Source organism: Nothoprocta perdicaria, unplaced genomic scaffold, assembly GCF_003342845.1.
Source record: "Nothoprocta perdicaria isolate Ctin4 unplaced genomic scaffold, notPer1 scaffold_25, whole genome shotgun sequence".
Taxonomy (NCBI): Eukaryota; Metazoa; Chordata; class Aves; order Tinamiformes; family Tinamidae; genus Nothoprocta; species Nothoprocta perdicaria.
The window spans coordinates 2,371,179-2,396,100 of NW_020455477.1; the positions used below are offsets into that span (position 1 = coordinate 2,371,179).

The window sequence follows — 24,922 nt, forward strand, 5'->3', positions numbered from 1 at the left end:
TTTTATTTTTATTTTATTTTTATTTTATTTTTATTTTATTTTTATTTTATTTTTATTTTATTTTTATTTTATTTTTAGATTACCATACACTACTTGAAGCCAAATACCATTCTTCTGTGCCACATCAGTTCCTCATTTGGAGGAGTCCTCAGTGCTACCTGTCTTTCCTCAGCTGTAGTTGTTGCCATGATATGCATCACAGACACGGTCTGTTTGTCTTGGGCCTCACCTGCGAGGCTGCTTAGAATGGAGGATGTGTTTAAAACTATTATTTAAAATGCATTTAAAAAATAAATGAAGTGGGAGATGGTTTGTGATAGAAGAGGAAAGAAATGAAATATTAAAAAGTCATGTAGAAGGGCTACCCTCCTGCCCCCCCCCCCCCAAAAAAAAAACAAAAAACAAACAAACAAAAAAAACCCTTTAACTCCATATTTCTTTCCATATTTCTTTTAGAATCCGAAGGATTCTAAGCCAATATTTTCCCCATTACGGTAACTGGAGCGTTTTATCCCTCCCCGCCGCGAGGTTTCACATGCACAGGAGTTCCCTTGGGGCTGCGTCTGCTCCTCTGGCCCGGGGTGCAGGAGCACATCCGTGTGCCCTGGGGCAGGGATCAGGCTGCCAAGTGGCAGTGTCCTCATGGGACAGCGGGGACATCCTGGATGGACTGGGCAGGAGCATCAGAGCTGCTAATGGCATTGGGGGTGATCGCTAATTGATGCGGGAGACCCAAGCAGATTAAGGGTTTGCAACTTCTAATTGCTTTTGAAATGATTCACAATTGAATGTCTTGGCTCTTTAGGCAATTTTTGCATTTCTCTCTAGTATCTAGCATGAGGATTTATCTCTAATATATTAGACTCACAGTCTGATCAGAAACTAATAGTTTTGCTCTCAGAAGGGCTTCAGAAGCTTACGGGGAAGCTGTATCTTAGCCAACTCTCTAGGGCCTCTGCTGAGACCTTCTGATCCTTCCCTCGCTCTCATGGTTAGGAAGCTTTGCCTTGTATTTACATTGCATTATTATTACTATTACTATTATTACTATTACTATTATTACTATTACTATTATTACTATTACTATTATTACTATTACTATTATTATTATTATTTCTTTTTTTGAGAGGTGGAGAGAGAAGAGATTCGTTTCCTTTGTCCTGACTTCTAAATTAAAAATCCTCCTCAAAAGTCTTTCCTCTTCTTTTTATTTATTTTTTTTTCTGAAGTGTTTAGGCATTCATATAAAATCTGTTTCATTTTCCTGTTGCTTCTGGTTCTGAGGTGGAAGGCGTCTTGGTGATGGGCTTTTCCCAAAATGACCACAACTGGCTAGGGAAGCTGGTGGTTGGAGGTGCGGGGTGACCCCAGGTATGGGCCCCACCACTGCTTTGTTCATCCTTTCACTTTATTATCTTATCCTTTGAGATAATATAAATATATTATCTCAAATTTCTAGCAAAAGCAATTTTGTTTTGTTTTTGTATAGAGCTTTAGAAACTTTGAAATTAACATATTGGTATCCTTTGGTTAAATATAGAAGATTTATCTTGAACAAAGATTGGTCTGATCTCTTGAAAACCTGTTTTTCGAAGTGACTGCTGTCCTTAGTAGGATAGTTTGAGCAGATTTCTGATACACAGTAAATGCGATCGAGCAATATGATCTCCCTTTTAGTATAAAAATTGAATTTAACTTATTATGATTTGTTCTGACAAATCGTTACTTGATTAACAAATTGGTTTACAGAGCTGGGAATTGTAACGAAAGTGCCTTAGATGTTGGGTCTAATTCACTAATGCTCTCTAAACTTTTCTTCCTTTCAGGACTGTGCACAAAAATATGTTGTGAAGAACTATTTCTACTACTACTTGTTCAGGTTTTCGGCTGCTCTGGGTGAAGAGGTGTTTTATATCACTTTCCTTCCATTTACGTACTGGAACATAGATCACTCCGTGTCTAGAAGGATGATAGTCATTTGGTCTGTAAGTATTTCTGTGACTTGTTCAAACATGTGCTTTTGAATTCTGTAACTGTAGCAAATGGATATTTAAGGATAAGAATAACATACAGACAAACACAACCCTTTTGGATAACAAAGATAACAAAATAATGTATTTCCATGCTGGCATTCAAAATGAATAGATAACAAGGTACTTTTTTCCGGGAATGACTGTATTGTTTTATTACCACTGCTGCTCATCTTGCTATTGATCGTGTCTTTGCTGCCCAAAAAAGAGCACTTTAGACCATCACTGATAAGCTACAGTCCTTTGGGGTTTGGTTGTCAATCTATACTGATTACAGAAATTGAAATTTGGTGAGAAGTTGGATGTGATATCTAGTTTTGTTTCTTTGCAGTGAAACATCAGCTTGACTGAGTTGATTCCGATTAAGAATCTTCTGTCTTTTGTCTAAACAGTAAGATCAGAAATAATAAATACAATTTTAATTGGTGATACGCTTAAAATGAAGCCTGTCTTGGGTGGAAGGCATCAGTTGCCCCATGCCAGTAACACTAATCAGTAAGTTTTATCAAGAGAAGATGGAAAAATGCAGATGAAATCTAGAGGTAGGTGGACACTGTATAGTTAGAGCTGGGGTTTGGCCAGGAGAACACCCACTGCTTCTGGAAGGGGGCCAGCAAAGATGAGAATTGCTAGTCACAGCCTCCTGTTCTCCCAATATTGCTCAAAAAATGGCTCTGCAAAGCAACCCACATGCCCTGCTGAAGACTTGCCTTGCTTCACCTTGCAAGGCATCTGTCTGAGGGCTGGCCAGATCTGACTGACTAATTAAGCCTGACTTGATTAGAGTGCTCAAGCCTCTGATATTACAATTATTAGTATTATTTTTTCCAGTAGAGTTGTGGAGTTGCCTTTTGTACTGAAAAGTGAAAAAGGAAAGATGCTTTAATGTAAAGTCTTGTGACAATCTGTAGTTTTAAAAACATTTTAATTATATGTAATTGTGGCATGGCTAAAAATGCCTGATGGCTCTGTGTTGATGTTATGGCAAGTGCTGCTGGATAGTTCCCTTTTAACACTGTCTGCAGTGAAGAGAGAATAGGGAAGCTCTTCAGCAGGGGAACAGGAGGGATTTTTTAGGGCTTTTTGTGCAGAGATAGGAATGTGTGGAGACATGTGCTGATAAAAACTTGGTTGACCAACATGGGCCAAACAGGAAAAGTGGGTTTGAACTTGAACAATGGAGAAATAGAAGCAGGGTTAAGTGTGGTATTTCGTATTTTGCGTTATTGGGAAGTTAAACCTGTGGGTCTCTGTCACCGTGACATCAGAAATGATGCAATACGGGCCTGAGGAGTTCCTTCCCATAAAAATTAAGAAAGTCTTAATGGTATTTACAGGGCACTTATGAGATCTTGTCTGTAATAGTTTCTATGGTCACCCTCATTTGAGAAAGGTACATGTTGAGGGAACTGGCTCTTCCAGGAGCAGAAACGGCAGCCTAGATAAGGTCCTAACTAAGTGACGTCTGGCAGAGATTGATGCTGCCTGCAAATACCATGGAGAGGAAGGAGCCTCTTAAAATAGCCCCAGGAAAGGATGGGCATAAAGCAACTGGGAATAAGGTGCGTTGGAGCTGGAGGTTTGGAAGCACTGGAGTCAGTTCCTGGGATGGCTTTGGAGCAGGACCCTGGGGAGGATGGTGTGTACAGTGGAGAACAAGGCTGGGGGCCTGAGGAGGGCTTCTCCAACCAGTGTCCTCCAAACCAGTAAGGATTCGCACTGTGGGCTGCACCTTTTCCCTTGGAGATGGGGGAAGGAGCTGCTGGAGGTCTCCAGGCAGTGCAGGATGGAGGCACCGGGTGCCTCCGTGTCCCAGCACGGCACTGCAGCCACACGTGTGCGGCTCCCGGCCGAGACCAGGAAGAGCAAAGGTGAAAACTAGCCCCAGATAAACCAGCTCGCAAGTGCAGTTCAAGTTTATTGCACGCTGCAGCTTAGGAGGTGAAGGGTTAGCATGGTGGTTTGTTTGTCGTTACCCACCTTCCGGGCTAGAAACTTTGTTTTGAGGGGAATTTGAGATTTGAGGTTAGAGACTCACAAGATGAAATGAAAAAAAGCTCCGTTTTCTGACTGCCATTCAGCATCCTTCCTGGATTTTTTTTTTCCTGTTGTTTTTCTACAGGGTGTGTGAATGCAAAACATACACACACCTCTTTTAAGCCTATAAATTTTTAATCTGTGTGATATAAATAATAGCTGGCCAGCATGAACTTTGTCAGGGCAAGCTTGGAAGCTGCCAGTGAATCACAGAGATAAGCCGGTGACTAATGGGAACTGGCAGCGCTGAAGCAAGGGGCAATTCTGCAGCCTCGCAAGGGCTGTTTGGGTGCTTGCAGGTGGGGAGCTCTGGGCTTTGCAGGTATCTGGTGGGTTATCTGGTGGGATAACCAACGCTAGGTTATCTGTGTGCATGGTGCTGCTGACACACTGTGCATCCACTGAGTGCTTGGATGCTGCTTGGCGCCTGATTTGGGCTTGACGGGCTTGTATGTGTGTCCTGAGCTTTATGCAATTGTGCCATTTTACTGGGACAATTTCCTAATGGCCAATAAGAGTTTTTGCCTCAAATGCAAACTGTTCAAAGCACCGTGTGTGATAGGCATGCTGCATATGAATGGTTAAGACTGTGTTCAGGCATGTTAGCTATGCACAATGTCAGAAAGCCAAAATAAATGCTGTATAGACCAGGGCCAGCAGAGGCTTTTGACCCTGCGCAGATAAGACATCCAGGTCAAGTGCAGATGAAGTTTCACTCTGTGTAGGTCTAAGTGCAAGAAGATAAATTTGTTGAAGGTGAATTTTGTGAGTGCTGGTAACAGCATGAGCAGAAACTGCAAATCAGCCTTTCCTAGCTTAGACACCGAGTTAGGATAAGCACTGCCTGAGGTCAGGTCAGGACTACCACGTTTCAGTAACCTGGCTGGAGGTAACTTCAGTGAAGTTTAAATCGAAATTTTGGTGTTTCACTGGTGTTTCACAGCTGCTTCCCAGTTCAGGTGCTAGCTGATAAATCAAGTAGATGCCAAATCCCATCTGTGCACCGACCCTCTGTGTAGGGCAGGCCGGATACATGTGTAAATCGGGAGCAGTGCTCGGGCTGGGAGGCTCCGGGTTCCCTGGGAGCCACCGCCGCCTCTGCTTGCTGTGTGTGTGCAATATGGACTTTAAAAAAATGAATGGATCACAAGTGAATTTGCAGTGAGTGAAAAGCAAGCACTGCTCATGCCTGGTGCTGCCCCTTCCCCGTGCCCGACGTGCTCTCAGCATCGGAGAAGCCCTCGCACAGCCCTTTCCAAAGATGACTTACTCCCTTTCTGTAATGCTCTTATGTATTAGTGCTAGTCATTCTTTAACAAGTGGAAATTGTTATGGCAGAGACTTCAGATAACGTAGCTTAGTCTGCCTTGCTCCTGAGATGGCACCACTGAAGGCAGCCTCCACGTTTTATCTCGTATTAGAGAGTGCAGTTCTGCTTTCAGTCCCCAAACTTAATTAGCTTCCAGAGGTGTGCCTGCATTCACGTGGAGCTGGGAGCCCGGTGCTTCCCGCCAAGCCGTGTGCTGCGGTAGCAGAGCAGCTCTGAGAGACGTGTCGCGTTTGTTGGGGTTGTAAGGGGCAGAAGGGACACGGTGGAAACGTGGCCTTCCCAGCGCGGGTAGGAGCCCGCCGTCTGCCTCAGCCCATCCGCGAGCATCGTGGCTCCTTGCTGAAACCTCCCTTTGGTGCCAGATGTGATTGAGTTACAGCATGGAGCCGCTGCTTCCTAGGATAATGGAAAAACCTTTAATAATTCAGGGCTAGCCTCCCTCCCCGCAGCGGCGGATTTGGCAGCGCTGGGCCCCGGCGCGCGGAGGGCTGCGGGAGCCCCGTGCTCACGGCCACATCCTCTGCCCGCAGGTGGTCATGTACATCGGGCAGGTGTCCAAGGACCTCCTGAAGTGGCCACGGCCCCTCTCGCCGCCCGTGGTGAAGCTGGAGAGGAGGACGGATGCGGAGTACGGGATGCCCTCCACCCACGCCATGGCCGCTACCGCCATCTCCTTCTCCTTCCTGAGCGCCACCACCAACCACTACAAGGTGAGCAGGTAGAAAACCACAACAGCAGAAACGAGACGTTTGGATGTGTCCCCTACACCGCAGAAAACACAAATCTGGAGCTGTGGCCACTTCTGGAGGAGCTTCCTGCATTTCCATAAGCAGGAGCTTTCCCTATAGCCATCCTTGGCTGGCACATAATAGATTCAGAAAGAAGTTCAGTGGATGTGTCCTTCTTGGGATACAAGACCAGCCCAGGATGGCTGCTGGGCTCTGCTATCACACTGAGGCTGGGGAACTCACTGTGATGGTTATTTTTTATTTCATTTTACTACTCCTAACATTCATTTCCTATATGCAGGCAGTGATGTCCTGGCTGCATCATACTGAGGTGTTTCTCCACCTTCTGCCATGCGTTTCAGAGAGGAGCCCGTGTATCTGAGAGGGCCCTGGCCTGATGGGCACCTCTCAGTGTGTGGACATTGTGGGGTCCTGTTTGGGACACCCTGGGTGACACCACCCATCTGGTAAAAGTTGTGGGGCTGCAAGTAGCAGAGGTGGACTCTGGTCTTCATTTAGAAGATGACATGATGGTTTTATATAAGCCTGGCTATAAGAAGTGAGAACTTTGGCGCTGAGGCCTGTGGACCTTCATGCCCATGGATCAGACTGTCTCTTTCTCACTGCTCAGAAACTGCCATGGAACAGTAAAGCTGCTGTAAAATAATTAAGCGGTTTAATTGCTTCTGTTAAGGAGAAAAAATCCACTGTTACATTATGCTGCTGTCTTGCAAAGCTGCCCCAGTAATCGATTACTGGCCTGGATGGACTCCCAGCCCACCTGCCAAGGAGGCGCCGAAGCAGATGTATGCACTTGGGAGGCTCGGAAAAGCGAGGGAAAAATAGGGCTTTATGAATCAGGAGTGACATCTGTGGCCAGGGTCTGAGCTAGCTGTGTCAGGGGCTCGGATGTGCCAGAGGGGAAGGGTCACAAGTGAGTTTGGCGCTTAAGGGAGCTCCAGAAGAGGCTTTGCCCTGACCTATAGCCACTGTGGTCATCTGCTCGGTCAGGAGACTCTCGGGAGTCTGTGTGTCAAATTGAGGGAATTTATTGCATTTTTTCTATATTTGGTTTTGTTTTATTTTTCAGGAAGAGTCCCTTACAGACTAAAATGCAATGCAGCAACCTCATCTTCAGTGGAGCCCTAAAACACAATCCAAATGAGTGGTTTAAGTGTTAATGTGCTCATTTTTTTTTTTTTTTTAACCAAATCTGATTTTATTTTTCCTTTCTAAATACTGATTTTTTTTTTTAAATACTTGATCCCATATTATTGGACAGCTCAGACAGGAAATTATGTGAAAACAGCTTTATAAGGTGTTTAAATGTGGCAGCAAAGAGTGGTCCTGATGGCCCTAAGAACTGGGCTGTCGCTGCAGCCTAGGCATGGATTTTTCCCCTCCTGCCTTGTTGCCTGAGCAGTATTGATCAGGCCAAATCCAGGTATCCCATTTCCATCCCAGCCAACCCAAAGTAGCACCTAAACCTTGGTGGCCGCTCCTAGGATGTGCTCTGCCTTTCCCTCTTCCTTAAGGCCTTCCCTAGCCTTCGGGATGCTCTTCCAGACGCGTGCTGAGGGGGAAGCAGTGGGTGTTGGTGACGCGGGTGTTCTCTCTTTCCGCAGTACCCCTTTGAGCTGGGGCTGACGGGCGCCCTGCTCTTCTCCACGCTCGTGTGCCTCAGCCGGCTCTACACAGGGATGCACACCGTGCTGGTAAGTGGAGCTCCCCGCGCCCATCCCGCTTCCCACTCCCGCCTTCCCAGCGCTGGGCGCTGCCGGAGCCCCACGTGAGCAACGCCACTAAATCCGGGACTAAATCCGGGGCTGCACCTCCTGGGAGGAAGCCCCCGGGCTACCGCTGTTGAACGTGAAAGGGAATTACGCGTGCAATTAAGGAAGGGAATTACGCGTGCAATTAAGGAAGGGAATTACGCGTGCAATTAAGGAAGCCGCGAGGGTGGCGTGGCATGTGGACTGCCCGCCCGTGTTTTGCAACGCTAATTGCAAGGAATGCACTTGAGCAAGCGCCGCGGCGCTGCGGGGCCGCGCTCCAGGGCAGCAGCTTCCGCGCTGGCAGCGGGAGCCGCGCGCCCGGGAGTGCCGGGGAATTGCGGCTCCCTGAGTCACCGGAGCAAGGGCGCTGGGCACCGAGGTCCCTGGCACTGTGCAGGCACACGAGAGCTCACAAAGCCTTTACCACAGGCTTTGAGAAACACCAAACGGGCAGGAAACCCAAAGAAGTGAGGTGCGCAATTCCTGCACCCAAAATAGGCTCAAAACCCGTTGTAGGATAAACTGTGGGCCGGGGTTGCTTGGAGAGAACGATGTCCATTCTGCTTGAGGAGCAGATTTCGACACGGCCTCGCTTGCAGAGCAGCTTCCTGATGAGAGGGCCTGGTATTGCTCTCCTGCGTGTGGTTATTGGAGGGTGACCCAAGTCCCTGGCATGAGCATGGGCTGGTACATGGGCGTGCTACCCATGTAGGAAGGGGTATTACGTCTCTTATTAAGTAATAACTGTGTTTGCTCTAATAAGGAGACTTGATGGAGTCAAAGAGAGCCCTTAGTGAACCTTAGGGTTTGCTATAAAATATGGCCTGCCCTTCCTTTCAGCCCTGGTGGACCTAAGCAGTATCTTAAATCTGAGCTGGAGACATCCTTTCTTAACGGGTGACCCTGAGTCAACCAGTAAAAATTCTTAGCATATTTCCCTTGCTGTTCCACGATAATGAAAGACGCCTCTAAATTTAGATGGATTTTAGGGTAAAGAAGAAAAAGTCCTTTGTGTCTTTGGCATCATTAAAAAAAAAAAAAAAAAAAAAAAAAAGCTTTAAAACAAAAAAGCTCCTCAGTTCAACTGTGGAAAGTCCTGCCCATCAACAGGGCTTTGCTGGGCTCCTCTAGAGTGCAGAGAGCTGGTAATATGTTTCTGTTTAGAAGAGCATGGCCCTGCTCCTAAATGAAACCATGAAGGGAATTCAGGCATTAAGTGACTGCATACAAGACAGAGCAGGAAAAGTCTTATTATGGCTTTGGTTGGAAATGCCAGGGAATATTTGGGAATGCCACCATAGCTAGGAAGCCATTTGATGCTCCAGGGGTCTTTTATCGGTGTCTGCAGTTCCAGCCTTCAGCTGGAGTTTAGCTGTAATGGAAAGAGGATAAAAATGGTCTTGCCTTCAAAAAGCCAAACCGCATGGTTTCGCAATCTTTAAAAAAAGAGGGGAAAAATCTGCTGTAAAATCCTGTACCAGAAGTTCAGCGCCATGAGCGCACCAATAGTGCCGCTTCCAGCTTTGGACCGTGCGAGGACGTGCCCAATTTTTCCGGGAAGAATCCCAAAAGTAGCATTTGCCGAACCGCTGCTACTGCCCTGTGCACACGCACAAGTCAGCAGTATTTTAAATTGCCCAAATCCTGCCTCTAATGTATCACATGCAACTGGGTTTTCATGTCAGTTGTTTTTCTTTGCATACTTTCCCGTAGTAGAGGAAAACAGCTAAGACTTGCAGCACTAGAAACGCGATACGGGGTCATTCTTTAGGTAGCAAAGCAGAATTCCTCCTTTTCTGGTAAAAAGTGTGGAAGCGAGGCCTCTTTTGCTTGCAAGGTTGAAGCAAGGGAGCTGAGCAGGCCTGACGCAGCAGCAGATGGGCTGCGCAGGGAGCCCCGTCACAGGCCCACGTGGTGCTCGAGGCGTCCAAGGACCAGAGCGCCTGCGCTCGATGCCCCCCGAGCCCTGATAATCTGCTTAGAAAGTTTAATGCATGTATCTTATAACTTTGCTTAGGAAGTTTAATAGACAAGAAGAAGTAATTAATTCTACCCGGCTAAATATCTTCTTAAAGCACTGCTCTTTAGCTCCCCAACCTTTCCAACCTTTCCTTTTAGTGGAAGTTTGTATTAGGAGTATGGATAATGCAAAATATGAGTAGCTTGAAGTTCAATGTGCTGTGAATCTATTGCCTGGAAGCCGTAAACACCTGAAGTTCAAGCATATTTGAGTAATGCATTCGGTAGCAAGTAATGAAATATTTCTGTTGTGGAGAAAAGTCCTCCCATTTCTGCCTAACTATAACTGAAGGTCTCATAAATAATTCATTTTAGACTGTGACCAAGCATAGAAATGGTCAACTGTCATGACTTCATAAAAAAGATACAATCTTGAGAATGGGACATTTTTGTATGTGATTAACTATAGCTTTTGCAATCAGTTTCATGGTAAGAAAGAAATTCTGCTGGCTCTGATGTCCAGAGAGAGGCACAGTGAAACCTCCAGCATTGCTTTTAACGTGGCCGCTGCCGCTGATGTGCAGAATACTTTTTTATAGGTTGTCTTTCACTTCTTTTCCTTTCCCAGCAGTGTTGTTGACAACAGCCAAGCTCTCCGAACAGCTTGTTTGCCTCTGTTAATAAATTAGGTTTTAACTGTGCGCTTGCCTCAGGCACTGCAGCACAAGCCAGGTCTCAGAGGCCTGGGCGATGGATTTCTTGCTATTTATTCTTACCCAGCGGTGCTGTCTCTTGCTGAGGGACGCTGGATCCGTGCACTGTGTCCCGCAGCTCTGTGCTCGTTTTCCTTGGAGGTTTCCTGGATTGGGGCTTCCTTTGGGAAAAGAGCATCCTCCGCTTATGCATCCTCCGCGTATCCTTTGCTTATGCAAGCAAAGCTTGTGGTAATCCTATTGATAGGAAGGAATTACTGGAAATTATGGGAGGGGATGAGTTTCTATCAAGATCTCTTACCTTAACAGCCGCCCAGGAGATCCAGTTGCGTAAAAGTCTTTTCCATTGAAGTTTGGTACAGAGGGGATTTTGGTTTGACAGAAAAAGCCTCTCAAAAGGGCTGTCTTTGCAGGACGTGCTCGGCGGGGCGCTCATCTCGGCCGTGCTGCTGGTGCTCGTGTGCCCGGCGTGGGACTCCATCGACCGCGTGCTGCTCACGAGCCCGCTCTGCCCGCTGCTCTCCCTGGCCGTGCCGCTGCTCCTGTGCTACAAGTACCCCAAGCTCGACTCCTACAGCCCCACGCGGGCGGACACCACCACCATCCTTGGCGCGGGCGCTGGAGCCACTGTGGGCTTCTGGCTCAACAACCAGTACGTGGCGGCCGCTTCCACCAGTGACGGCTTTCGCCCGGGCTTCCCGCTGCTCTCGGGCCCCATGCTGGTGGTGGTGCTGGCCCGGTTCCTCGTGGGCATCGGCATCATCCTCGTGACGCGGCAGCTCGCCAAGAGCCTGGTGCTGGGCGTGCTGCGCTACTGCTACAAGTTCCCCATGGGAGATCTGGAAGCCAGGAGGCGCCTGGAGGTGGAGGTGCCCTATAAATTTGTGACGTACTCCTCGGTTGGTTTCAGCGCGACCGTGATCGTGCCGCTGCTGCACCAGGTGCTGGGGCTGATCTGAGCCCCGTTCCGCAGAGACGCAGGTCCTGGCACCACCGTTTTGGAGATGCAATGAGTTGTTCCAGGCTGGTGACTTGACTGAGAAACGTTTTGTGCCTTTCTGCACTGGCAGAACACCGCACCGTGAGGATTCACGGGGCGGCTGTACACGGTGACCTGGGTTAGGAACCGGCTCTGCTGCCTCCCTCCGGCCGAGGCCGGTGGCCCAGGTGAGGGGACGTGACAAGCTCGGGGTGCAGGGCTCGTGGATGGGACATCACGCTGGGGAGGGCGGCGCGGCGCCCCACGGAGCTGCTCATTCCTGTCCTTGTCATTATCGTCCTCAACATCCACGTCGGGGTGTGTGGTTTTACCCATCACAGCTCTTGGCTTATTTAAGACAAGAAAGACAAACCCAGCGCAGAGCAGCTGAGTGGTTCCTGGCGGGGTGTTGGTGAGAAGCCCTCCTCTGGCAGAGCCTTTTCCCCCAGAGCCGGGCGGTTGTCACCGCAGCTCCAGGGGAGCAGGGCTCCATGCTGGGAGCTGCGCTGGGACGAGCCCAGTGACTGCAGCGGCACCTCGGGGCGCTGGGGGTAAAGCGCCCTGATCTCCCGGTGCCACGCAGCGTTGCAGTGGGTCTGCCCCACATCCCGTGTACGGACTCGTAGCGGGGGAGCTCAGGACTGTTCACAGGAGCGTCGCCGCTTCCAGGCTGCTTATTCCAAACCTCTATTTGCGCTGGACCCATGAGCTGCTGGTAAAGGGCAGCGGTGACTGTGGTCTGCAGGCTGGGAGAAGCATCTTGCTGTAGTGGCTGTCGTGCTTCATGCACAGCCTGTGTGCCTTTTCCTGGCAGAACTGAGGGGAAAAGCGGTGTTTTAAACATGTACATTTGTGTTCTTGCGCTGTGACTCTTGGTATAAGCTGCAAGCAGCTCAGCAGCTGGAGCGCCCAGTTGTGCCCGCGTCGCTGTGGCCGTGCACCTGGGAGAGCAGCGCGCTTTCAAAGCGAGGCTCCTGCTCCCCGTGCGAAACGGGAGCAGAAACGCCAGCGGCCGCTGGGTTTGCGCGGGCTGGGGTCGCTGCTCCGCGTCGGGCTGCATCCCTGCACGCGGGAGAGCGGCTGGAGCGCGGAGCAAGGATCCCAGCCCGCTGGATGCTGAATGCTGCATGGCCGGCCATGCGCTCCTACCTGCAGCTTCCTGCTCTTGATTGCTGCTCTTTTCTGCCATGGAAAACCTATAAATTCCACAGGAGTGCTTGGGTGAGCTGAAGTACCTACAGCTATTTTTATCTCTTACTGTGTTCACCTGCCCATGAGCTCTGCTGTACGTGCAAACCATCCTTGGTTCAGGTTTTAAAATACAGATGTTTTCCAAGACCTGGTGAGTTTCTTTGTTCGTGTGAGCGATGGACCAGGGGGAGTGACTTGCAGCTCAGAGAGTGCAGCACAGGACTAGGCTGCTGCTTTGGGCTGCTGCTGGCTGCCGTGGGCTCGTGGTCTCCATCCCTGCGGTGGCTCCGTGCGGGATGTGGCCTCCTCTCGCCGCTGCGCCTGCAAGCACAGGATGCAACCACGGTGGGCAGCTGGAGGGCAGACGGTCCCAGTCTTTCTCCTGCTTAATACTGCACCTCTTTGTCAAAAGTACTTTTGAATCAGCAGCAAGGATAAACCCCAAATTAAGCACCTGTATCCGGCTGAAACCAACCAATTTCCAGCAGCACCTGGATAGCGCCCAAGCGATGACTTTGGTCTCCTCAGTGCTCTGCTCCCCTTTGCTGGTCAGCTCCGTGCTGATGCACACTATGCACTGCCAGCAGCACCGAGGTAAAGATAACGCATGATTTGGGATGACTGCTGAACAAGGGAACTTCTTAGAAGTCCTTAAAAGTACTTTATTTTGAAATACTTAATGTTGAAAAGATGTTCGAAAGAGATCACCACTGGCAGGTAAGAGTTGCTCGGTGTCAGAAAGCATCTCTAAACCGAGGTCAAAGAAGAAAACAAATGGCAGTGGATTTCTGTAGCACAAAGCTTCGTGTGGGGTGCCTTGATTATTGAATACCTCTATGTGCAAGCTGTAAATGTCAGATAATGGTTATCGGGCCAGGAAAGGCAAAGTCCTGCAATAAATATGCTGTAGTTGTATGAAGTTTCCCTCTTGCCAGGATTCCCGGATAATCCTGAGCTCAGCACGGTGGCAAAGGTTGAATTTCAGTGCTGTGGCAGCCTTGCAGGCGCTGGTGACATTGCATGTAGTCCTGAGGGGGTTCAGCAGTGCCGAGAGAGCCTTTTAACCTTCCTGATGACTCTGCTCTTCTGCTTTAAGCAAGTAATGGTGCTTCCTAGCACCAGAGCTCATGTCCTGCTTGTGAAGTACTCGGGTACTGACGCAAAAGGGCATGGAAAAGGGGAATGCCCGATGCTGGAAGCCTGGCACCACACAGCACTGCTGCTCAAGCGCCTCCTTCCAATCTAATCTGGTCTTTACACTCAAAAAGGCAGCAAATTCGCAGGAGAATTGGGACACCCAGAGAGTCAGGAGACCTTGTGCAGAGAAATGTATTTAGTGCATGCAAATATGCCTGTACTCTGCTGAAATGCAAATCTGCCTTATTGTCGTCCTAATCCCCATGCATGACACACTAATAAACAGGGTTTTTTAATACTTACCATCTGTGTTACAGATTGCTTCCCACACTGCGAGCTTGCTTGGTTACAGTTCTGTAGGCATCATGGAGAGATATATCCTGCAAATGACAAGCCGGATAATCCCCGGGGAGGCTGTAAAATGTGAGTTGCAGTTTTCTCACTCGCTCTGTGCGCTCCAGTCGCTTGTGCTGCCTATGGCTCTATCTGTCTTCTCATTTCATGTCTGTCACACCGAGACAACTAAAATCCACGCTTCCACGTGAGGGAACAGTGGGCTTTCCAGCTGGGTAACTCTAGTGCCTTTTTTTGCTATAGATTAGTGTTTTTAACAGAAAGCCCTGCCCGCTGCCTTCCCACCTGTTAGCAGCAATGTTGGATCCACCATTTCAAAGCCATAGTGGGTCCAGAGAAAGGAGGTCTGTGCAGACATGCAGCTCTTAAAACTGTGATCTGATCTTATCATCCCTGTTGCTCATCTCTTCTTGTTTAGTGTGTCTCTATAACCCACTTCTCCACAATCACCCCTCGGAGATGGGTCTAACCTTGGGCTGTCCCCTCATGGATCCCCGAGGCTCCCACAAGGGAAAAGAGCCACAATGCGTTGGCCTAAAGTAAAATATTTACCAGTGTCAGCAGGCAGCATTAGAAATGGGTATAATATTGCAAAATTGCTAACTTCATTAGGAAGCCGGCAAGGAGGTAGCTTGAAAGCCCTGGCCTGGCCACCCAGGCAGCTGCGCTGCACCAGGAGGGACGGACGGAGCTCTCGGTTTCTGAGCCAGAAGCACCACGGAGCAGACCCCGGCTGGCCTAACTCTCACCAAAGGTCCTCCCAGAGGAAAATCCTGCTCCGTGACAGTCCGAGAGAGGCAAAACTCTGCTGTGCTGCCCCGCAAGCGCAGCAGGGAACAGGCAAACTTGTGCAGACGACAAACGTCGCGGCCTCGCTCTCGCCGAAGTCTTCTCATTTTTCAGCGCCTCCTGCAAAAGGCCACGGGCGTGTGCTCTTAAATGCATTTCCCCAATTTGGTTTGAAGCTTCAAAACCACTAGGCTTACTTCAGCCATGAAAAAGAATTAATTTTCCCCAAGCCCTATTTGAATTTCTAAAGGATCAACAGTTATGTCTGGAGTAGGGAAGCAGATATTACACACATCTTGCTTACAAAATAGCTCTGGTTTTCATGAAACAAGTTTATTTTCCTCCCCCAGCCAATGATGAGCACATGACAACCGTACAGAATAAAAGCTCAGCTCCTTAGTTCTGCTCACATTCGCTCAACATTTGCTCTAATCAATTATCTTATTTCATGCAATAAGAAAAGAATGAGATTCCTGTTATGCAGCCATAATCGGTTACAGTATGAAGCTGTGTCTGTGGAACATTTCTGATTTTGAGAACTAATCATGTGCTCTGCCATTACATTTCTCTTGTAAAACGCTGGGCTTTTACCCAGCTTGTTTCTTCTGCCCCCTGCCCCACGCCTTTAAAAGCAGCAACAGTGCAGTCCAGTCCCAGACACCACATTCTTGCGTTGCAGAAGCGAGTCTAACTGCAGAGGAAGGAACCTATTTACCCAAGGAGCCAGACTGTGTTTTTCTAGTTTATTAAAACATAAAAGCACAAGCAGATGTTCCCTGCAGAGGAACAAAGGAGCCGAGGGTGCTGCATGCGACAGTGGTCAGCTGTAGGACGGTAAAAACGCTGCCTTCACACGAAAGGTTCAATAGTGATTTCCAAGGCAGAGCACGGCATGGTGAGCTCGAATTTGGTGATAACATCAGGGTGTAGGACTCCAAATTTCCCAATGCTCTGACCTTTGGCAATGACCTCAGCACAGCGACCGGGAAAGAAAGCAGAGCCTGTAAAGAAAGTGAGAGAAAAATCAATATTTCTCCAGGCCAAAGAAGTCAATAGGCATTTTACATGGAGAACAAAGCTCTCAGTATTAAACAGTTCTCCTTGCTAAGATGCTAAGAATGGGGTCCCACTTTCTTGCATTAACAGTTGTCATGATTGATGGAGAATGAGGAAAGACTTTGAGCTAAAAATAAAACGCGAAGCCTGAAGCACGGGCCTTTTTCACACTCCAGTTGCTTTGTCAAAGGGTCGCTTGTGACAGAAAGCCACAGAGATCCGTGAGTCGGAGGGATTCTGAAATTAAGAACTTGTGCAGGCTTTGGGTCCTTTAGCACCTGAGTGTTTGCCACCTTTCTGTTTGGGGAAATAAAGCATCCTGTGATGTGAGCGCCGGGCAGGAATGTCACGCTTGGCTGCAGGTCCCATAATTAGAAACTTAACCTACATTCCTCATCTGCAGAGGAGCTTTTAAACAGTTTCATACATGCTGTAAAACTGAAACAATGAACGGCCCAGAGAAACCCCCCAGGTCCTTTAACTTCAAACCGAGACCCAAGTTTTTAAATATTAAGTATTATTTAAAAAAATAGCTGGACTGACTGTGGAAGACTCGGAGGAAGACGGGGCCTCAGAGGAACCACAGCCTTGCCTGTGTGTGAACTTACCTGTGTGCGTGCAGGTTAGGCCAGCAACACGTTCCAGCTTGCCCGTGGCAGCCACAGTGCTTTGCTTGTTGTTGTTTCTGCCCTCACAAGTGACATTTTTCCCCGCCAGCCCTTCAAAACATGCAACAGAACCGCGGGCGCAGAAGTAGCAACCTCCCCTGCTCGGAACCTGCCTCGCCAGAGCTCGTGTCCGCCTGGGAACCAAGCGGAGCACGGGCAGCCCAGCCCTTGGCACAGGGCTCTGCTCTCCTGCAATTATGCTGGTTGAGAAACACGTTCTTCCAACCTCGCTAATAACGATGTTCACAGCACAAACACCTCCAGCACTCCGTAATGGGACAGAGGCTGAAGTGATACGCAGGGGCTTCACCCTATCAGCTCCAGGCAGATACTGCTTTATTCTAGCTCAAACTTAGTAAGATTTAGGAGGTTTCGAATGCTTTTCCTAGAAGAAAATCATGGCACACATATGTTCTCTAGCAGGGATCGCTTCATGGGAAGAACACCCCTTCCTTTCTCTTTTTTTGGTCCATCCCAGCATGATTAGAGTACTGGGATGCTCCCGCAGCAATTGCATTAAACTGGAAAGAATGGGGTAAGCTTCTGTGGTCTAAGATGAAATGTGAAGCTTGTATTTTCCTTTGCTTCCTCCAATTATTTTCATCCTGGAAATGACAGGAGGCCTGGATGCCACCGAATTAAGGCGCTCTGCTTGGGACCTCTGGCTAGCAGTGCAGCAGGGACTGCTGTGAACTGTTCCCCAAAGGGATGGGATTAACGGGGGACACTGGATCCTACAGATCCTCCTGTTCCCCCAAAGCCAAAGCTGCCCTGGCTGTGTATTTTGTGGGTTTGCCCTTGCACACAGGGAGGATTCCCTACTAACTTACTGCTCAACAGCCTGACTAGGAGGGACAGTATCAGAGATGAGTCAACATCCCTTCCTTTACCCCCTTTCATCGTTTTCTCAATAGCCTAAAATCTGACAAAGCATTTTCTGCAAAAGGAGTGAGTTACTGGGCGTGAATCAAGTTGCATCACTGCAGATAAGAAACGCCCTGCGCTCTGTTTCTGCAACAGGATGAGGACAACCATGTGCTGGGAGCTGCTTCAACAGTCCAGCCCTTGGTATTAGTAAATGATGAAAGTAACATAGCAGATGTTTTAAAAAATCTTTTGAACTGGTATCTTTTAGATCATCTGGTCCAAATCTTGGCTATGAGTGCTCACCAACTACTTACATTGGACATTCAAAAATAAAATCATCTAGACACTGAAATTCTGGTAACAGATGAATCTGGCCAAAGAGCAGTATTCAAAGTAAGCATTAAAATAAAACTTGACAAAACACATTTAGAAAAGGAATGCCGCACATACAGATCGCACTGCAGATTACTGCTGAAAACATAATCTAAAAATAAAGTGCCCTTGTAGTTAGTGGTTAAAGTTTTCCTATCTGTGAATAAAGCTTGTATTGTACCATTCATGTGAGCAGGATGCAGTGACATTCTTTCAGAAGCCTGAAAGTAAACTTAAACTGGCACAAGAGCAAGAAGCAAGCAAACGTTAATGTTGTCATGGAATCCCACCAGAAAACTGTAGGGAAAAAGAAAAAAAGGGCTTCAACAACAGGGTCAGTGAGAAAAATGAGTGTGAATTGTCTGTTCTTCTGAGCTGCTTAGTGTATAACCTGGGGAAAGCTACTCGATCCTCTTGCACATCCCGTTCCAAATACATGATGGCTTAACTGTTTTTAACCTGGTTTTAGACCTCTCAATGCGGGGGGAGTCTGGAATAATTCTCCATGGAGTCACTCTATGGGGAAGGCAGTTCTTGTCCCTGTCCCTTCCAGCAGGTTTGAACTGCAGTGCTCGGCAGGCAGCAGCGAGCCCCGGGACACTCACGGAGGGACAATGCGCTGCAAGGGACAATGTTCAGCAGCACCAGCCCGCTGCTCCCAGAGCAGGGCCTGGTCCAGGACAGCCGCGGCGGCGGCGCGGAGCTGCTGTGCACCAGGAAGCTCTCGGCTGCGTTTCATAACAAGCAGCTTGCTGAAGAAACCGGCGGCGGCGGCAGCGATTACTGGGCTTGCTGCAGGGGAGTCCCACGGGCTCCACGCTTAGTCACCCAGCAGCCAAACCTGCCTGTTTATTGTGGTTGTTAATCAGTGGGCTCCTCGCAGATAAAAACGACACGGTGACTACAGGTGCTGAAAATGGCGGCAACTGAACACATTGCACTGGAAGCCATGAAACTGTGATAAGGCTAATTATCAGCTGAAATGCTAATTTAACTAGAACCTGACCGCTGACAGAAACTGAGCCCCTCTGAACACGGGCAGAGCAGGGATTATTGCAGAGCTTCGTAATTCGACTGCACTGGACCGGTGGCTTCCCACCAAGAGAAGGTGGTGACAGGCCCTGCCCTGTGCTGCTGCCGCACGCTAATGGCACCACCTTGAGATGAGGGGCCTGCTCCCCGGGCACCCGAGCGCTCCTCGGGGCCTCGCTTCGTGCAGGGCTGCCTCAGAGCCCTCTCTTTGTTACTGTCCTGCCCTGTTAGTGGCTGAGGTGGCCTGCACACATCTGGGCTGGTGCTGTGCGAGGCAGTGACCACAATGTGTGGCCAGGACAAGGGAGCAGAGCGGGACGAGCTGCTGGCTGCGGCTGCTGCAGGCCACGCACTAGGTGTCCTGCCACGTCCTCCACTGCAGCACTCGATGCTGCAGAAGGACCGAGATGTTATTTGTCTTCCTCTGAGAGCCCTTGCAGCGTGAACAGGTAAACATATCATTAATTTCAAAGGGGAACACATGGCTCTGCCAAGTGCAGGGAACAGGGCTCCCGAGCCACCTTTTTGTGCTAGTTACCCTAAGGTGGACTGAGTTTCGCAGTGCAGCCCCTCGTCTCCGTGGCACTTCGCAGACACAGCACTGCACGGTACTGCTCTGTGACTGCAAGAAATCACACAATAAGCACATGGAAAGGAAAGAGCCTGCCAAAAGCTTTAGAATCCCCTTCTGTTTGGCTAACGCCTGGTTCTTGCACCAAAGGAATGTAAGCTGAGGAATGGCCTTACAGATAATTAATGAAGTCTGGTTAATAATGAAACTTATTAGAAGAATTGCTGCAATAGGGAATGCTGCTGGGTTTATCCGTGTCGAAATGGCCTGCAGAGCACAGCCAGGGCACCTGGGGGCTCCCAGTCTCACTAACTCCGTTTGACCAAGCACGTGGCAAGTGAAGGAGACTGCCCAAAGGCTGAAATTTTGAAATTTGGGCCTTTTTCACATATCTCTGCAAAGGCACCAGGATTTGGAGTAAAGGAAATTTCCAGATAAAAGCCCACAGATGTTGCAACGAAATCACTTAAAGAAACAGAAGTCAGGCCGAGCGAAGGGCATAGAGCAGAAAGAGGGAGGAAGAGATGCAGGTTTTCCACAGCAGGAGGGAGCGATTTGACTGCGGGACCAGGTGGGGGTAGAAAAGGGGATTGGAGGGGGAAGATCCTCCCCGGCTCCAGGGGGGAAAGGTTGGAGGTTACAGGGGAGCCCTGGTAGCCCCCAGGACAGCCCAGCAAACCAACAACTGCATCAAAACAACCACGAAATGAAGGTAAGGAAACTTGTTCCTGCTCGGTGAGTTTCTTGCGTTCTCAAGCGAAGGGCACTGATGTTTCTGCTTCTGTCAGGGCTTGTGTAGGGTGCTGGGCACTGTGCTCTGCTGTGACCTCTTGCACTAAAGTATAAAGTTTTGGAATGGGATCCAAGGCCTGATGAATGATGTATGATAATGAATGTGCTACTGGTGTGCATGGGGAGCCAGGAAAAAATGCATAGGCTCTTAATTTTATGATACCACCCATTCCAAAATACAACTTTAATCACATTAAACACATCTATCATGTTTTTGATATAGTTAATGCACACAAGCCTATTTTCCTAGGGTAGTCTCAAAAGGTGAGGTACAAACAGTACTTCTATAAACTTCACCTTGAAATCCAGCCAGAGATCACAGAGTCCCTGCTGACAGAGTCCTACACAATGGCAGGCGAAGCCAGACGGTTCGGCAGTGGAAATCCACCTTTCAATATCATAATTGGTAGTTACAAAAGGGGTAGGCTGAAACACAATATACATTCCTGGAGAAGAGAATCCAAAGCCAGTCATGTCTGAGGCTGACACGTAAGCAGGAGACAAAAGCCACTTCTCATGGCTGCAAGTAAAAATTTAATTTCCAGTGTTCAGTGGTGTAGAAATAATACCTTTTAATTAAAGCTTCTGTAGCATGTCTTCAAAATCTGTAATTGCCTTTCTGAATTCAGGCAGCAGGGCCACTTTGATTGCTTTGGGGTAATTCTTTGGCCAGTAATCCAATAGAGTATGTAGTCTTTAGCACATTTTCTGGCTAATTGACCCTCAAAAACCTCAGCGTTCCTTGCACTCTTTGTTGTCAAACACCTTGCACAGTTTCTTTACTCTGTGCTCCCTCCTTTTCAGAAAGAAATAGATTAAAGTAGTATTATAGGCCTACAGTTGCACTAAGCCTTAAAACCTCCCCATTCCTTCCCGTAATTTGAAGGCACATCGGAAGCTGAAGCTTAAGAAGGTAACAGAGTGGAGCTCATGTGGCCTCTGAAGTCTTTCATCCTAATTCCCATTCCCCTTAGTCACTCCAGCTGCCCTTTCACTTCCTCGTCCTGACTCACCCGTTGAAGGGTTTTTACCTGTGCTGTGTCCTGGGTAATTCAGCCTTGTGAAGCTGCTGGTTGTTTTTCTTTCTAGGTTCTTCACATTTTAGACAGACTGACTCTTATGAGAGCACCCTTTCTATTTGTGCATGTATTTTAAAGGCAACTACGTTCTCTTGGGCACCCATGCAGTACACTCAGACTCCCAAAACCTTATCCAGTGTGAACTGCACAGACATCTAAATCCCTTTTTATGGGATGATTCACCTTAAGTACTCTTATCCATGCAGATATCAACTCTTGCATGATGTTGGAACACACTGTGGGACGCCAGTTGTTCTTGCATGTTGCCAGCAGTTATTTCCTCATACCCAGTCTTGCATCCAGAGCAAACATTTTTGGGGCTGAGTGTGATACTCATAAGCTACAGTTTTTGGTTTGGAGCTCTTGAGGAAAGCCCAGCCAGAACCTCTCCCCCTCCCAAATCATACCTTATGGCAGGAAATAAGATAATTAGTAATGGAAAATACAATAAACAGCTGAATGAAATGAGCGAATAGGTTCTAAGACTACTAATGCTTTCTTTAAAGGACATCGTTCATTTTATTTTTATTTTTTAATAACCCTCCTTATAAGGGACACAGTGGAAAAGGGCAAAGGAACAATCAATTCTTTACCTGTCCAGATAAAGAAATATATCCAAAAATGGAGTTAAGTATTAGGCCTCTTGTTGTCACAGTAAGGTCATGGACAATATAAAATCATCCACAAACCTGAAGTGATGAGTGAATTAGTCATCTACCACAGGGCAACCAAGTCAAGGCTGCACTGTTATTAATTTGTGCCTAAAGCTGGGCATGAGGCAAACTAAGTCATTTTTATATTTTGCAAGAACTTATAATTCTACAACTGAGTATCTTCTATTCTGTATTTGACTATATTTAGGTTCAACAATATTCTCTTACAAATATAAATGTACAATACTCATCTCTGTAATAATACTTTCTTTTTTCTGCTATGTCTGCAACTAAAAACCATAACAAAATGCTGCCTTCTTGAAGATAGTATAATTGATAAAACAAGTAGCACTTAGCAGAGTGCCTTGTTCATTTTATTACTTCTAACTGTAATTGGGATGCAGTAACCATAATACTGCTTGGAAAAAATCAGTTGTTAGAATCAAGTAAGAAAGTGTGTGCAGTGATGGACTGGGAACTGGTCTATCTAGTAAGTTTTTCCTCTCTGAATAGAGACAGACACTGATTATTTCAAATTTATTTTTAAGCTTAGCTTTGTTTCTAATTCTTGCTGAAGAGCTCCCCAAGAGGAGTAAGAGGATATGTGGGTGTTGCTGGGTGCTCCTTCTGCAGCCACAGCAGGAAGGGACTTGGGGAAGGTAACAGGTTTAGAGCTTCTGCTCTTGGTTCTGCGTTGTACCTAGGATTACGGTGGTGTCAAAGGCATTAAAGATTATGTGGGTAAAAGTGCCGTTTCTGCCCCTCCTGGTGGAAGGTGGTATTGGTGTGGAGGCTAAGGAAAGCAGGCATCTTGGGGCACAGATCAGCCTCTGGTCCTGGAGCATCAGGGGGATTGTCTGAAATGGTGTGTAGAGAAAAGCTTGTCTTGAATGGAAAACCTACAGAGAATTCTCCTAAATTCTCTGCATTTTCTTAGAAATTAATATTTATGTAACATTCATTGAGCTCAATAAATTTGGTTTTGTGCAGCAGATGTGGGAAATGGCAATTTTACACTGGAATTTAGGTGTGCTACCATTACATAGCAGATCTTTGGTTTTAGGCTAGTTTTGAAATCTGGATTTATCTGGAATGTTATAGTTTGTCCTTCCTAAAAGTCCCAGACCTATGCTGATATTGTGTTACAGCTATTTATAAAACTAGAGAATTCCTAATACCCAATAAAGCTCTATTTTCTCAGATGTCCTCATAGTTGACTTTAGTTAGAGAACATAATGCTTTTAATATTAGTAAACTTGCATTCTTTCTGTTCTTTGACTGTTTTTGTCCCTCTTTACATATCTAAAAGCTTAATTCACCTTTTAAAAAAACAGAATCTGTCAGACTAGGGAACAAAGCCTGAATAAGCCATATTCTTTATGGTAGGCGGCATAACATACTCTATACGTGCATAGTAATTCCAGCAGGCTTTGGCTTTAAGGCTCTGATTTCATATAGGCCATTAGAGAATAACAAGAAACAACAGCAAGTCCGTCTGTCTCCTTTGGCATGTTGTGTTTAGAGTGTAGATGTTTATTCATTTCATGCCCTAGACTGGGCTGCCCTCCCTGTCCAGTGCTCTAATGTTACTTGCCCAGAGATGGCTACCACATTTCATCCTTTTCAGGAAATAGTTTCACAAACTAGTACACAAACTAGGAACTGCTGCAGTTACTAAAACTGTTGGTCATTTAGTTGCCAGCAACTGGGATTTCACATGTCACAGCTCCTGGCTCTAAGATCGTGGCCACACCACTGGGAGTGCAAATGCTCACACTGGTTAAGAGTGAGCCAGTTCCCAGCCAGAAGCAACGGAGTCTGTGACAAATCTGCCTATTCTGTCCTCAGTGCAACTAAGGAAGTTCTGGGACTAGCCACATTTGCTCAGTATTTCTCTGCTTCCTTCTGCCTGTAATGCATATGCCCCCCAAAAAACCATAAAGCCCATTTTGCTGCTGTGGGCATGAGAAGTACCAGTCTTGGGATTTTGTATGCACACTGATGTAAAAGTTTGAGCTAAAAACTTGCAAACTCCTGCTTAAACATTCATTGTTTGAGTAACTGGAAGAATATTTATATCGCAGTAAGTCTGAAGGAATCTTGCTGTCGCTGCATCACAGTTCAAACCCAAAGTGAACTGCAGCAATGTTATGCTGAGCATCTCCCCTCAAGCCCCTTGCGTTCCTGTGGGTCTCTGCGATGGGAACAGATGAACCTGATGTGTGATGTGGCTTCTGTTATCAGCCACCAAACCTGGGGCTGGTGCCACCCTAAACATCAACTCCACAACACAGCCAGCCTGCAGCATCTCTGACTTCCATGGAAACTCATGTGTCTGTGGGGAGAAAGGTTCCTAAAAAATGCCAAACCCCTTCACCTAAAAATAAATACCCTTTTTTCCTACTTATGGACTTGAATGATCCCTTTTCTAGAGATGGCAATCAACAGCTATATTGAAAATAAAATTTCTAATAAATAATCCTCTCTTCCAAAATGTGAGAGGACAGACTGTAAAGTAGTGACCTATATAGTACAGTGTAAGCTGTGACAGAATTTTTAAGTTCTGGAGGCAAGGCAGATTTTTATCTACTAGACATGCTGTGATATTTGATTAAAGAGATAGTAGCCTTTGGGGGAGTAGCTTTCTGAGTGATCCTTCAATTACAGCCACATTTGAAGAAATAAAATGGGAGTAGAAGGTGGTTGGTAGGGCTGCAGCCTCAGTTTGTAGGGACTTGGTGCCTATGGATTGGAAGCCTTCTATCCAAACGATAGAAAAAGAGCAGATATAATAGACAACTTAGTGGACC

General features: G+C 47.3%; 2 protein-coding genes across 5 annotated transcripts in view; one reads left to right on the forward strand and one right to left on the reverse strand.

The window, feature by feature from the left end:
• Nucleotides 1–11,792, forward strand: part of SGPP2 (sphingosine-1-phosphate phosphatase 2) — a 23,309-nt gene extending 11,517 nt beyond the window's left edge. For all 4 annotated transcript variants that reach the window (XM_026040143.1, XM_026040146.1, XM_026040147.1 and 1 more), the window contains 4 exons: nt 1,827–1,985; nt 5,928–6,107; nt 7,751–7,840; nt 10,986–11,792. In XM_026040143.1, coding sequence (XP_025895928.1) covers nt 1,827–1,985; nt 5,928–6,107; nt 7,751–7,840; nt 10,986–11,531 — 975 coding nt within the window. In that variant the 3' untranslated portion in view covers nt 11,532–11,792. The remainder of the gene's footprint in view (nt 1–1,826; nt 1,986–5,927; nt 6,108–7,750; nt 7,841–10,985) is intronic.
• A 3,584-nt stretch (nt 11,793–15,376) lies between these two features.
• Nucleotides 15,377–24,922, reverse strand: part of FARSB (phenylalanyl-tRNA synthetase subunit beta) — a 30,747-nt gene continuing 21,201 nt past the window's right edge. Inside the window, exon 17 of the mRNA XM_026040071.1 lies at nt 15,377–16,023. Within this exon, the coding sequence (XP_025895856.1) occupies nt 15,872–16,023 (152 nt within the window). The 3' untranslated portion in view covers nt 15,377–15,871. The remainder of the gene's footprint in view (nt 16,024–24,922) is intronic.